Raw genomic sequence first — 14,891 nt, forward strand, 5'->3', positions numbered from 1 at the left:
TAATGATTCCAATTGAACCCTGACAAGTGGAGCAGAAGTCGTCTGTCTCTGAACTATAACTTCAATACTATAACGACTAAGTAAAATAAAATGCTATTCCGCCGTCGAGATAAGACAGGGGGAAAAGTTATCTTGAGATGATTTCGGGGCTTAGCGTCCCCGCGGCCCGGTCCTCGACCAGGTCTTCTTTTTGTTACCAACCCCGGGGAGCAACCCGTAGCAGCTGTCTAACTCCCAGATACCTCTTTACTGCTAGGTAACAGAGGCATCAGGATGAAAGAGACTCTGCTCATTTGTTTCCGCCTATACCGGGGATCGAACCTGGAAAATCGGACTACGAATCCGAAGCGCTGTCCACTCTGTTGTCAGGCTTGAGAAGCTGAGAAATTTGAATTATGTTGTTGTAGCATGTTAACATTTAATGGAGTGGTGCTGATGTTGTGGTGATGTTGTGGTGGCTGCTGTGGTGGTAGTGGTGGTAGTGACATTGGTGATTGTGGTGGTGGTGGTGGTAGTGACATTGGTGATTGTGGTGGTGGTGGTGGTAGTGACACTGGTGATTTTGGTTGTGGTGGTGGTAATGACATTGGTGATTGTGGTGGTGGTGGTGGTAGTGACATTGAAGATTGTGGTGGTGATGGTAGTGACATTGGTGATTATACTGCTGTGATGATGGTTGTGATTATAGTGATAATGGTGGTGGTAGAAGCGATAGTGAAGGTGGTCGACAATCCCCGGCTCTGCCACCTGTAGCCTCCCTCCCTCTCTCCCTCCCTCTGGCAAGACAGCTTCAGGACTGTTGCATCAATGACTGACCGCGTTCCCCTGGACGACACATGTTGCCAGCCACACCGACACGAGCCATGCGGTCATATGCCAGCAAGTCTCTGGGAGGAAGACAACACTAGTGTGTGTGTTTGTATGAATATGAGTGTGTGAGGGAATTAGTATGTGTGTGTGAGTCCGAGTGTGGCCGGTTTAGTGCCCATGCGCTGGTGTCCGGAATCAATAAAGGGGGCGCGTGTGGCGGGCGGGGATCAGTGTGTCGGTGAGCAGTGTGGTGAGAGGGTGTCGGCGGGATGTGAAAGCCAGGCCTGGGAGTCCACCGCGCTCTGCCACCTACCGCCAGGTCAGTGCCACAGCCGTTCCCGCCTCGCTTGCTGGAGGTCAAGGTAGGCAGGCTAGCCAGGGTCGTTCTTACGGCCTGTTGAGCGCTTCTGTTGCAAAGCCTCTCTCTCTGGCGCGCCGCCCAGGAATTAAGAGTTTTAGGCCTAGAGTGGTTGTGATCGATGGGGGTGGTGGTGGGAGGGGGGGGAGGAGGTTGACCCAGTATATTATCTAGAATCAAAATAAACATGAAGGAAGAATTTGGCGTCTTCATGTCACACACCCGTCCCACGTGACCTGCACATCTGTACTACACCTGACGTAATCACAGGTGCTTGACAGATGTAGGCAGGAGGAAACCTCCAACATTTTGTTACAACTCAACAAGCTGGACCTAATTTTACAACGTATTTTTTGAAGATATGGTTCTCCATATTCCCCACGAATATGAGGTCAAAGGCTAACACCTCCTCCAACTCCCTACAACGTGAGGAGGAGCACCTGACTTCCGATGACTCAAGGTGGTTGACCCCTATGACCCCATGAATGGGATCTGACCCTGTTTGTCCATAGGAGTGGGAGATTGACCTCTTCACACAGTGACATTGACCTCCCCCCCCACTCCATTAACATAGCACTCTATAGCATATTATTAATACCTTAAGTGGCAAAACCATGCAATTTTGCCTTCTCGGAGTAATTGAATAAAGTCGAATTAAAGTGAGGTTGCTGCTCCTGTTCACTGCCACACGGAATAAGATTTATATTTCACAGAACGTAAATGCACAGAAGAAATGTGAACAATGTTGGGACGAAACCTCTTCAAGAACGTGGATGCGCGGCAGAAATAAGAACGCACTTCAGTAAAAAGAGCGCATTGCAGAGAAGAACAGTCTGCATGAACATGAACGCTCATCAGTAAGGTAGCGCAGTGAGAGAGCGAGAACATATACATGAACATAAGCGTCAGTAAGATGACTGCCTACTTGGAAAACATTAATCGTAACTCCAGATTATATAAAGCAGAAAGAATTTACAAGTAATGTTCCAGGGCGAGCGGGACGGGAGGGGGGGGGAGGTGCTGGTAATAACGTGACCAGGGAAACACCAGAGTATTATCACCGTGATGGGCAGCATAAATACTGGAACATTAACATGGCATGTTTTATGATAGGCGCTCACTCATGTTATATGTGGTACGTTTATAGTTGCTGATACTCTCACCCACTGTTGTTATGCCGTCATTGTTGCTGACACTGCCGCCACTGTCGTTACTGCCGTCATTGTTGCTGACACTGCCGCCACTGTTGTTATGCCGTCATTGTTGCTGACACTGCCACCACTGTTGAAATGCCGTCATTGTTGCTGACACTGCCACCACTGTTGTTACTTCCGTCATTGTTGCTGACACTGCCGCCACTGTTGTTACTGCCGCCACTGTTGTTACTGCCACCACTGTCGTTACTGCCGCCATTATTGTTACTGCCACCACTGTCAGCAGTATAGTTACTGCCACCACTGTCAGCAGTATAGTTACTGCCACCACTGTCAGCAGTATAGTTACTGCCACCACTATCGTTACTGGCACCATTGTTGTTACTGCCACAATTGTTGTTACTGCCACCACCGTTGTTACTGCCACCACCGTTGTTACTGCCACCACTGTTGTTACTGCCACCACTGTCAGCAGTATAGTTACTGCCACCACTATCGTTACTGACACCATTGTTGTTACTACCACCACTGTTGTTACTGCCACAATTGTTGTTACTACCACCACTGTTACTACCACAATTGTTGTTACTACCACCACTGTTGTTACTACCACAATTGTTGTTACTTCCACCACTGTTGTTACTACCACAATTGTTGTTACTACCACCACTGTTGTTACTACCACAATTGTTGTTACTACCACCACTGTTGTTACTACCACAATTGTTGTTACTACCACCACTGTTGTTACTACCACAATTGTTGTTACTGTCACCACTGTTAATACTGCCAGTGGTGACAGTAATTCAATATTTTAGTGAATAATTTTGTTTTTTATTAGAAGAAAAATTCAGTAAAACTGCAAGGTTTCATTTGCAAAGGTTTCTTAATGGCTGAAGTAAGCGTATGTTTTGGTCAGCAACCTGTTCTTATAATTCTTGCCATCATTTTTTGTACTTTAGATTTTTAAGAGCGTCCGAATTGCTTTCTTCATGACAAGAAAACATCTGATTTAAAGCCACTCTTTATGGTAATTTGTTCTATAGAAATGTTTTTTTTATACACTAAATGGATGCGTTCATTTATGAACGTTGTAGACTACAGAGACGAGCCACATCCCTCGTGTGTTGGGAACCTCATGTTCGGCAGTGGGTCGAGATCAGTAACAATTCTTCTCACCTGATGCACAGTCCTGTCGCCACTCTGGTCTGACATCTGCAGGAGAACCTGTGGCCAGGAATCACAAATTAGTGCGAAGGGGAAGGGAACTACCAGAGGAAATCGCCAATCCAATATGACTATATGGCACTTAAAGGGGTCAGGATAAGGATTTGGGATAGGACGAGGGGGGGGGGAAGGAATGTTGCCCAACCACTTGGACGGTCGGGGATTAAACGTCGACCTGCATGAAGTGAGATCGTCGCTCTACTGTCCTCCCAAAGTGGTTGGCCACCATTCCTTCCCCCGTCCCATCCCAAATCCTTATCCTGATCCCTTCCTACTGTTATATAGTCGTATGGCGAGTAATCAATTGTAGACCTGATTTGCGAGTATTTGTGTTATACATCTCTAGTTAAGCCAGTTCAATTTACTTAAAAAATGTTCAAATAGAGACAAATTGTCATAAATTTCCTCTCTTAATATGGGAACTGCTGGGTTGCTTAGCAGTGTTAATTCTCTAGTCTTATGCAAGGAAGATATACATGGTGCCTCCGTGAGACAGCCAGCAGATGTAAGAGTTTCGGTGATGTGATTTTCATCCTCTCTCCTGTCTCCTGGAAAAGTCTATATACAATTATCTTCATAGCCTTTTGCCTCTGGTAGTAACTTAAGGACGAAATTATAGTAGATGTTTCACAGGCTGAGAGGTATGAGCTACGAGGAGGGGCTATGAGAATTAAACCTCACTTCGCTGGAAGACAGAAGAGTTAGGGGGGACATGATCACCACATTCAAGATTCTCAAGGGAATTGATAGGGTAGATAGAGATAGGCTATTTAACACAAGGGGCACACGCACTAGGGGACACAGGTGGAAACTGAGCGCCCAAATGAGCCATAGAGATATTAGAAAGAACTTTTTTTAGTGTCAGAGTGGTTGATAAATGGAATGCATTAGGAAGTGATGTGGTGGAGGCTGACTCCATACACAGTTTCATGTGTTGATATAATAGAGCCCAATAGGCTCAGGAACCTGTACACCTGTTGATTGACAGTTGAGAGGCATGTGAGGCGGGACCAAAGAGCCAGAGCTCAACCCCCGCAAGCACAATTAGGTGAGTACAATTAGGTGAGTACAGGCGTTGTCGGAAAAATCGACACCATTTACTAACTTTCAATACAATATGCAGATAATATGGCTGCTAATTTACTAATAACAAATTAACTTATAGAATGTGAGGCACAGTGGAATTTTAGTTATAAGAAAACGAGGATATAATTGCCATATGTCGCCATTAAATTTACTACCTAATAATGGGAATCATTCTTAATACAGCAGTCTTTGGACTGTAAACATTATAAAAAAAATTCCTTGAACCAACATAATTATCAGTACTAAAATAGAGTAATTGTAGGCCCATTTTTCCTACTTCTTGACGATATCTGGACCAGACAGCCAAGGTGTCAGTGGGAGGAGGACCAGTAGCAGTCGCCATGGATTCGCTCACTGGCCACCAGAGGGCCAGGACGTGCTCGTTTGACCTGCCAGTTGTCGCCTGGTGCTGAATGGAGGCGGGTGTGGATGTGGTGTGGTGCGCCCGCTGGCCGGAGGGCCCGGCTGGTGGTTGGTGGTGTGTCCCGCGTACGGCGGGTGGACACAGCGTGCCTTGAATTCTCGGGGGATGTGGACTGGGCGCTTGTGGAAGTTGCTGTCATCGATGTGCTTCAAGTGGATGTCCAGGATTTGATAGGGCTGGAGAAGCTTTTCCATACCGGGTGGCGGTGACCTTCTGCAGGAGCTCGCTGTACAAGGAGTTTGTGGCGCGTTGGGCCGGCCACTCGGTTCCAGTCACCGACACGGCTTGTATATATATGATGTAACTATATAACCTGAGCTTGTAAAAGCACCTTCATCACCTTCAGTGATTAAGTGCTTAATTGCACACTAGTTTCTTTATCAGCTACCTCACCCTGTCAGAGTAAATGAGACAAATGTATGTGAATGCATGTGTGTGTATATATGTATGTATATGTGTGTGTGTGTATGTATATGTATGGGTACAAAGTATATATGGAAGCTGATCAGAATTACATTTCACCTTTGTGAATGTACATTAATGACACTATGTAAAAGACACATCTAACACTTTATGTAGGGCATACGTAAATCTGTGTATCTATGTATTTACGTATGTAGGTTAGCTTAGCATTTTAAAAGCACCGAATGACCTTCTGTGGTTGTGTTCAATAAACCCTTGAACTATATGTTTAACACTTCTCTAACCCTGTCCATGGAGGACAGAAGAAAATGTATATATGCTGGTTAGCATTGTAAATGTGTGGCCACGTCTGTGGTAGAAAATAATAAAAAAAAAAAAGACACGGCTGTGTCTGTGGCCATTTCGAATCCCTGGGGGGCCATGCAGTACGTGAGTGCATGATGTACCGGTGACGTTATCTGAGGTAGAGCTGCGGGTTGTGTTTAGAGGTATGGAGTGGTGCAGTTTCATCGCTTCAACCATCCATGGGCTCTCGTTCAGAGTATTTTATCAGGGCCAGACTCGCACTTGTTTCTGGTGTGGTGCTGAGGGCCATGTGGCGGCGAGATGTGATGCTCCTCGAGCTGAGGCTCCCTCCGTTTTCTTGGAGGGTGACTTCCCCCTTTTGAAGACACGGGGGGCTTCCTCGTCGTTTCTCGCCCTGGCGAGGTGCCTGGGGTGGTTCCTGCAGCGGGTTCGGCAAGTGCTCCCTATGTCCCTGTTTGGTCGGGACATAGTACGTCTGCTTCCCCGGTGTGCTCTGTGGGAACAGGAGCTCCTGCCTCGGGGGTTCTTCGTTCGGTGGTGGCGGAGGTGCATCCGCGGCCGGAGGCTTCTGTGCGGTCCTCGGCTGCTGCTGTTGGTGTGGTGCCTACTTCCCCTGCTGAAGATTGTCTGCTGCCCGGGGATGCTGGGGTGGTGGGGTGTGTGTCCTCCTCCCTGCCCTCTGACTCTGCGTCGACTCCCTCGTCATCTGCGAAGGTCGCCTCGTCCAGTGGTTCGTCAGCTGCGCTTGCCTCGACGTCCGTGGTGGATGCCCCCCTGTGAGCCGGAATGTGCTCTCCCGCTTTCTGGGACTGCTCCTTCTGCTCCGGTCTCCGGGCGTGGTGGTAGGCTGTGGCCCCATGCTGTGGAGGTTGCGTGTGTCCGTGCTGCCTCAGCTTTGGGCCCGCCCACGTCGGGTTCTTCTGGAGCACCCCTTGCTGGGGGTCGTTCTACTGACGATCAGCAGCCTCATGTGAAGAGCCGTCGTTCAGCTCAGGATACGTCGCCTCGTCGGTTGTGGGCGGAGGGCGGTGTTGGGATGGAGGTTGCGGGCGAGGACATCGAGGATGTTTCTTCTGTGGTGCCTCCAGTGACGGCAGCTGCTCCTCCTGATGGTGGCACCCTTGGGTGGGTGGCTTATCGCGGTGACCGAGACCTGGTGGTCGTGTTGTCTAAAGATGGCTGTCGGGGGGCTTCTGCCCTTGATCCAGTTGGTGGGGGCTCTGCGGCTCCGGCGGAGGGCTCATCCGTGAGGCTGGGTACGGCGACTGGCGGTGTTCACTGTGATCGCCCTGGGGTCCAGGATGATGTGCAGCCAGTGTGTCGCAACGGGTTGGGGGTGTCCTGAGGTTGTCCCGATGGCGCCCTCCGTTGTATGTGTGTCCTTGAATGTTCGGGGTTTGAATGCTCTTGGGGTCCAGTTGGGCCTGTTGGATGTTTTGAAGGAGCAACGTGTGGATGTGGCTCTCATACAGGAGCATAATGTGCATGATGTGTCTGTGTTGCAGTGTCTGAGCGTGCATTATCATGTGGTGCTTAACCCGCCGAGGACGCCTTTCGGGGGGACCCTTATGTTATTCTCTCGTAGGGCCTCCTTCTGTGCTTCACACGGAGTTGGACGAGGATGGGCGGGTGTTATTTGTGCGGGTGGAGTTTTTAGGGGTCGTCATTCCGTTCTTGATGGTGTACGCCCCCTCGGGTGCGGCGCGTCGTCGGGAGAGGGAGGAGTTTTTTCGGGTGGGAATTCTCCCTTTCTTGCACCATGATATGCGTAGCATGATTTTTGGAGGGGACTTCAATTGTGTGACGAGTGCACGGGATTGTTGTAGCACTCGTCCGCAGAATGCCTCGGGTGCGCTGCTGGAGGTAGTGCGTTCCTGCGGTTTCCGGGACGCTGCTGTGCTCTTTGGTGGAGGGCTGTCGTTTACTTTTGCTGCACGTGGGGTGCGTTCGCGGATTGATAGGGTGTATGTCAATGGTGGGGAATGTTCAGTGTATGATTTTCGCACTGTCCCGGTTGCATTCTCCGACCACAGTTTGGGGTGGTCCGGGTTGGGGTGCCCAGTCAGGTGCGAGGTGGTGGAAGCTAAACTGTGGGTTGTTTTGTTCTCCGCGTGTTTGTCGTCAGTTTCGGTGTTGGTGGGTCGGGATTCGACCCGGTGTTGTGAGTTTGTCTGTCTTGGAGTGGTGGGAGTGGTGTAAGGTGCAGTGTCGTTTGTTTTTTCGCGTGGTTGCTAAACGCGAGGCTGCTGGGCACTTTGGGTTGCTGCGGTTGTTGCAGGCGCAGCTGTCGAGGTGGTATGTAAGGTACGATGCTGGTGTTGATTGTTTTGATAAGAATGTGGACTGCAAGGCGCGTATATGCGGGTTGCGGAGTGAGTGGGCGGAGGGTGTGCGTGTGAGGACTCATGTAAGTGAGAGGGTAGACGGGACTGTCTCCGTTTCTCTTAAGTAAGGTACGGGCCGCGCGGGACTCTGTTCTTTTTACAGCCCTGCAACGGCCAGAAGGGACCGTTGTTTCAGACACTGGTAGGGTGTTGCACTATGTTCGGCAGGAGTTGGCTGCGCTGTATGCGGAGGTGGCTGGGGACGGCGCACTTGCGGAGGATTTCTTGGGTCGGTGCCTTCCTGGGTTGTCGGTTGCGGAGTGTGCTGGTCTGGTGAAAGAGGTCTCCTTGGCGGAGCTGCTTGTGGTGGTGCGGTCATTTCGTTCTAGGAAGGTGCCGGGTTTGGATGGTCTTCCTATTGAGTTCTATGTCGCCTTTTGGGATGTGTTGGGGATGTTCTGCTGGAGGTGGTCCGGTCTTGTCTTCGGGAGTGTGTTCTGCCTATGTCTCAGTGCGTTGGGATTGTGCGGCTTCTCCCGAAGTCGGGCGATTTACGGTTCTCAAACTGGCGGCCCATTACTTTGTTGAATGTAGACTACAAGATCCTGTCTAAGGTCTTGGCTGGTCGGTGTCGCAGTGTTGTGGCGTCTGTTGTCTCTGTGGAGCAGTTTTGTGGTGTTCCGGGTCGATCCTTGTTGCATTGCAATGCAGTGTTTTGAGATGTGCTCTTGTACGTGTCCGACTCTTGCTTGTCGGCAGTGATGATTTGTCTGGATTGGTCGAAGGCTTTCGACCGTGTGTCGCTCGATTTTGTGTTTCGTGTGTTGGGGAGGCTGGGCTTTCCGCCCTTGTTTGTTTGTTGGGTGCGCATGTTGTACGCTCAATGTTGTAGTCGGGTCTGTGTAAATGGGTTTTTGAGTGATTCTTTCCCTGTGCGTCGCTCGGTGCGGCAGGGTTGTCCGCTTTCGATGCTCCTGTATATCGTCTTTCAGGAGCCTTTTTTTCGGGCGATCAAGGGATGTCCGTTGATCGTCCCTCCCCCCCCCCCCCCGTTTGCCGTCGGGTCTTGGGTTGCCTATCTGCGGTTATGCGGATGATACCGTCCTGTTCGTGGCCTCGGAGGGGTCGGTTGGGGCGGTCCAAGTTGTGGTTGAGAGGTTTGCCACTGGGGCGCAGGTCAACAGTGCGAAATCCGGTCTTATGGGTCTTGGTGGGTGGTCCTCTCGCCGTGTGTGGGTGGGGTCATGGTTTCCGGTTGTCGCTTCTATGCGGGTTTTGGGGCTTACCTGGTTCGCTTCCTATGAGCGGTCCTTGGCTTGCAATTGGGATATGGTTTCCCGGAGTGTCGGTGTTGCGATTGGGTTGCTGGCTGTGCGCCCGTTGACGCTTTATCAGCGGGCGCTGCTTGTGAATTGCAAGGTTTTGTCCCGGGTCTGGTTCGTGGCTCGGTGCTTCCCCCTGGATCGTAAGCTGGCTTTCGGGTTGGAACGCCAGGTTTATCGTTATGTGTAGTGTGTGGTCGTTACCATCCAGTTCGCCGGTCGACGTTGGTGTTGGCTGTGCAGGAGGGTGGGGTGGGCATTCCTGATGTGTTCATGAGGGCTCGGGTGCTCTTTTGGGTCTCGTTGTGTCGGGTTTGAGTTGGGTGGGGGCTCAATGGTTTGTGTATTTATTATTGATCTGTTCGGTTTAGCTATTTGGTGAATTTTGGTGTTTGTCGGGAGGCGGCGGTCTGTACCCCCCCACCCCCCCCCCCCCCCGGTTTACTTTTGGGCGGTGGCGATTCTTCGAGAGGTCTGCCGTTGTCCGGGGTTCCTGCCTTTGTCGGTCAAGGCGATGTATAGGGTTTTATTTCATCGTATTCCACCGCGGGTGGAGGGTTTGTTTGTGGAGGGGGAAATGGGGGGATGTGTGGGTGGCGCTGGGGGCTCGGTTTCTGGCTCCGCAACAGCGGGAATTGTTGTTTTGGCTCTTGCATTTGTCGTTGGCGACTAATGCACGGTTGTGCATGCTGAGTTTGCGTGCCTCTGATGCGTGTGTGCACTGTGGTCTCCCTGAGACACAGTTGCATGTCTATTATTTTTGCGGGCGGTTGCGGGGTTTGCTCTATTGGTTTCGGGACGTATTGGTTGGGGTTTGTGGACCTGGGTGTTGGGGTGACCTTTTGAGGTTTTTGTTTTTGTCCTTTCCGCGGAGGTCGCGCCGTGTTCGACATACGCTTTGCCTTATTGTTGCTGACTTTGTGTATTGTGTGTGGGTGGGTCGAAGGGAGGGTTATGGGGTTGCTAGGCTTTTAGGGTTTTTGAGGGGTCGTTTGCGGTTCACGTGGTGGTGGGTGCAGCGTGCGTTTCCGAGCGAGTTTCGTGGTTGGTTCACGGGTGGGTATGTGCGTGGGGTTGCTTTTGGGTGAGTGGTCTTCTGTTTTCATCCTAGATCCCCGGCCCTCCGGTGGGCCTCCTCGGGGGGGTTGTGCTGGGTGCGTGTGTGGTTGCTCCTGTGGTTGTGTGTTCGGTTTGGTGTGTGGGGTTGTGTGTGAGTGTGGGTTTGCTTCTGTGTTGGCTCCTGCGTGGGCTGTTGCTTGTGCCATGTGTGGGTTGAATGCGGCTGTTTTGATACTCATTTTGTTGGTTTGATTGCTGTTTTTCCTGGAAGTGTGTTTGTTTAGGGTACGTGTCTCTCGGTGTTTCATTGTTCGCCCCGGATTCTTTCTTGGGGTTGTCATATAGTTGTGCCTGGGCCTTGGCCATGATTTGTGTTTGTTACTTATATGATTTGTGTGCGATGTGCTTATGCTTTGTGTTATTTATGTACTTGTGTGCATTTTGTATATGTGTGTGTGTCTGGTTTATTCTGTGTATGTTTGTTGTGTCTTTCCATGTCCGTATGCGTCCGTTTGTTGTATGTCCATTATTATGTTTAATTTTGTATTCAGACTTATGTCCCTGGAGTTTCTGGAGTCTTGTTATGCAATGTTCTCTTTTATGCCTGTTTCTGCTTATGTTTTTGTTATGTTCTTGTTCATAGGTTCATGTCATGTATATTGTGCTATACTTTGTATATTTCTTTTATCAAAATAAAAAAAAAAAAAAAGGTAGCAGTCGCCATTGTTAATTTAACATAAGTCACGCATGGAACAGAACAATTTCCACAGTTATAACCATTCGACAGTGTTAGGGGACCAATAACATCCCGTCATCAACACAAACTTCGTCTACAATAAGGAAAGTGTCCATTCCGAAACCCGTTTATTAGCTGTTTCATTCCTGGCCAGGAATGTTTTAGGTAGCTACTGTAGCCAGTTAGGACACAAGTCGAGACACAAAACGAGGTAATTATTATTTAAACCTCGTCTAATAAATTGTAACTATATTTCCCCTGATATAGCTGTCATATTTAGGTTACTACTATATTATTGTGAGTGCCCTTTGACAGGTGTAATTGGAGGAGGAGGAGGAGAATTGCATCTACCTGGTACCCCAGTAACATATGCTTATACTAGCCTCACCCACCAGGATTATTTGGTGTGATCATCCGTGTTCATAACTGGAGGACCAGGCCCATTATAATATAGATAAGCTGTAGTTGTGTTAAATGTCAGTTACTAACATATGTAGACTTGTACCTATAGTGAATGTCTACTAATCAAATATTTATATTGATATACTATATATGTAAATCATAATCCCCCCCCCCCCTCCTCCAACCAGAATGTGAAGGAAAGTGATTTGTAGGGATTTTAGATCAGTCAACTTCAAACATCGTACAATTTGCTATAGATATATCTAAATTAACGTAAAATATAAGTTAACATATAAACTAATATAAACTAAATATAAATCACACGAGTCATTTTCCACACGGGAGTAGTCTGATCGCAGTACTCCAGGGCACACTCACCTCTAACATTATCACAATAATTATTAATATTACCATTATTATTATTATATCAGTTAATAATAACAATAAATAGGAATGTCATTTACATTTTTTTTTATCCGCACCAAACATTGTTTGTACAACCATAATCTCAATCAAAACATCCAAATTTGCATCTAATGGGTTGTTTATGTTTGAATAGCTTTGTTAATTTGTCTGTTGCAGGATGGGCTCTGGATGGGCTGTGGTGGTGACGGTGGTGGGGTGTGCCAGCATCACAGGGCTGCTGGCACTTCTGGCCCGATACCTGGGCATCTGGACCTGGGCACTCGCTTACCTCAGGGCTGCCAGGGAGGAGAAGGTACAGCTTTGTCGATCCCAGCGAACCTCCAGCACACGCAGCTACCTGGTGAGTCCCTCCCAGCACCCAGTGCTACTTGGTGAGTCACACCCAGCATCCACAGCTACTTGGTGAGTCACACCCAGCTCCTACAGCTACTTGGTGAGTCCCCCCTCGCTGTCCGGCCTGTTGATGCCCTGAGGGGGCTTGGTGGGCGGCTGTCGGAGTGCGATGCTCAATGAGTCAGTCCTTTGTCCTTTTGTGGCCTTCTGCTCCTGCTGCTGTCTTCACAAATTTTGCTGGACGCCTTTTCATTTTCCTTATGTTTTCGTTTTTCTTCCCACCCCCCCCCCCCCTCTTCTTCTTTCTAATTGTCATTTCCTGCTGACCGACTGTTTTGATCATTCTTTCGGCCTTCTTTTGTTTTGACGGCCGGGTGTTTGAGGAGGCATACTCTTGCACCCGTAGAACTGTAGTACCCAACGTCTCGAGTGAGGGGACCTTTTTATTGTCAATCCTCCTTTCTTCACTGAACCCAATGTCGATGGACTGACGGTTCTTAAGGTGGCTTTTTGTGGGGTGTATACTCACGACGCACCCCCTGGGGGGCCCCAGCAAGATTGGCAACTTTTCTCTTGTTGGGTGTCCAGCCTCTAATTGTGGCTCCGTGGTGGGTGTGGGGGCACATTCGTGAATGAATGTCTTTCCTCTCGTATCCATGTCACTTAATGTTCCTCTTTTACCTTCGCGACCTAGCCCCGGAGTCTGCCTGTGTTGGAAGACCAGGCTCTGTAGCCTCCACTGCATTGGGCCCCGACCTTGCTCCTCCTTTGACTCTCCTGACTACTCCCCTCGGCTCCCCTTCCTCCTCTGTGGTTGGGTCGAGCCCCAAGCCCCCAGTGGTGACCACCTCGTCCCCTGACACTGCCCAGTCTCTAGTTGTGATTACTGTGCCTTTTAACCCCTCTCTCTGGGGGGTTCTCAACGCCGTCCTCGCCACGGCCACACTCGCTTGATTCTTTCCCATACTGATGCGTATCAAACTTTGTTTGGTCCCGCTTCGTGGGCCAAATACTTTGATCTCCTCCCTCTGAATTCTACGCTTCTGATGATTTCTCCCTCCATTGGCACCTTGTTGATTCAGTAGATGCCTCTGTTACCTTCCACCCCACCCGTCTCGGTACACATGTCGTTGCTGTTCCTTCTCAGGATGCAGCCTCCCGCTTAGCCACCTTATCCTGCCATGGCGAGACCCCTGTTCGGGTCTACAAGAACGCTCGGTTGAATGTCAGTGTTGGCACTATTCTCCTCCCACCCCATGTTGCAACCGGTGTTCGGAATTTCCAGGACTTAAACGAAGTTACTCGGCATATCCTCGATGCACAGGACCATTCTGTCCTCCAGGTAGACTCATTTACTCGTCCCCCTCGTGGTCATCGCTGTCAACCCCTTCGGGTTGTGAAGATTACCTTTGATGGTAGGACCGTTCCGCCCTGTCATTCTTGCTGGTGCCAGGTGCTCCGTGCAGGAGTACATTCCCTCTCCTTGGCTCGTGCTGGAGGTTTGGGCATGGTGCCCTCCGCTACTCTCTCTCTCTGTCCTCTGTGTGGGGGCGAAGGTCACTCTAAGTCGGAGTGCACTTCTCCCCAGGCTCGCTGCCTCATATGCGGTGAGGCCCACCCTACCTTCTCCCGTCTGTGTATACATTACAAGCTTGAGGCAGCCGTCCTCAACTTGAAGCACCGGGAGAGTTTCTTTTCCTGAGGTGAGGCGCCAAGATTGCCGTCTCCCACCTTATGCTAACGTCTCTTATGCTCGCATGTTGCGCTCTTCCTCTCCTCGTCCTTCTCACCTTCCTCAGACTCAAAACCGTTTCCAGGCCTTAGATCCTGACACGCCCACCGCCCCCTCCTCTGTTCCTTTGAGTTCTGTCCCGAAGGGTCCCCCATCCTGGTCTTCTGTCTGGGGTTCCCCTTCTTTCTGCCCAGTCTGTCATTTCTTCTATGACTTCTTTCTCGTCTCACTCCGATCCTTCTCCTCTGTGTTGGCTCTAAACGCCGACTGTCAGTGCGGGCTGATGTCCATTGCTCTACCAACGGCCGTCGTGTTTGCTCTCGTTCTGCTTCACCTGTTGAGACACTAGACTGTTGCCCAGTACATTGTTGCTGGGACGCCTGTCTCCTCTCCTTCCTCCTCTTCGGTAGGTAAGAAGGCTTTGCTTTCTTCCTCGCCCCCTACCTCTTACTCTCTTTCTCCGTCCCATTCTGTTTCGGTGAATCCGCCCCCTGTTCCTGCTTTGAAGGTCTCTTTGGCCCCCGCTTCCCTCTCGGTTGCTGCCTTGCTGAGGTGCACTCCCTGGTTTCTGCTTCATCTCCTGGTTTCTCATTGTCAGTCTTCCTTTGTAGTTGTTGTTGACTCTCGTAGTGCCTTCGTGGCTCTCGGGTCCTTTAAATCTGGTTCATCCAGTGGTTGTCGAGCTCCAGCATTGGCTGTTTCTTATTCACAGTAAATTTAAGTCACTTGAGTTTTGCTTGGTTCCCAGCCATATTGGTGTCTCTTTAAA

General features: G+C 49.8%; 1 protein-coding gene across 2 annotated transcripts in view; it reads left to right on the forward strand.

Annotated features, from left to right (window-relative positions):
* Nucleotides 1-318: 318 nt before the first annotated feature.
* The window catches only part of LOC123775302 (uncharacterized), a 65,607-nt gene continuing 51,034 nt past the window's right edge, over nucleotides 319-14,891 (forward strand). Inside the window, exons 1-2 of one of the 2 annotated variants that reach the window (XM_069311645.1) lie at nucleotides 319-1,129; nucleotides 12,214-12,397. In XM_069311645.1, the coding sequence (XP_069167746.1) occupies nucleotides 12,215-12,397 (183 nt within the window). In that variant the 5' untranslated portion in view covers nucleotides 319-1,129; nucleotide 12,214. Of the gene's footprint in view, nucleotides 1,130-4,982; nucleotides 5,360-12,213; nucleotides 12,398-14,891 lie in introns of those variants that run through there. The other variant, XM_069311644.1, reaches the window with a different exon arrangement.

The sequence above is a fragment of the Procambarus clarkii genome, chromosome 70, assembly GCF_040958095.1.
Source record: "Procambarus clarkii isolate CNS0578487 chromosome 70, FALCON_Pclarkii_2.0, whole genome shotgun sequence".
In the NCBI taxonomy this organism is placed as follows: Eukaryota; Metazoa; Arthropoda; class Malacostraca; order Decapoda; family Cambaridae; genus Procambarus; species Procambarus clarkii.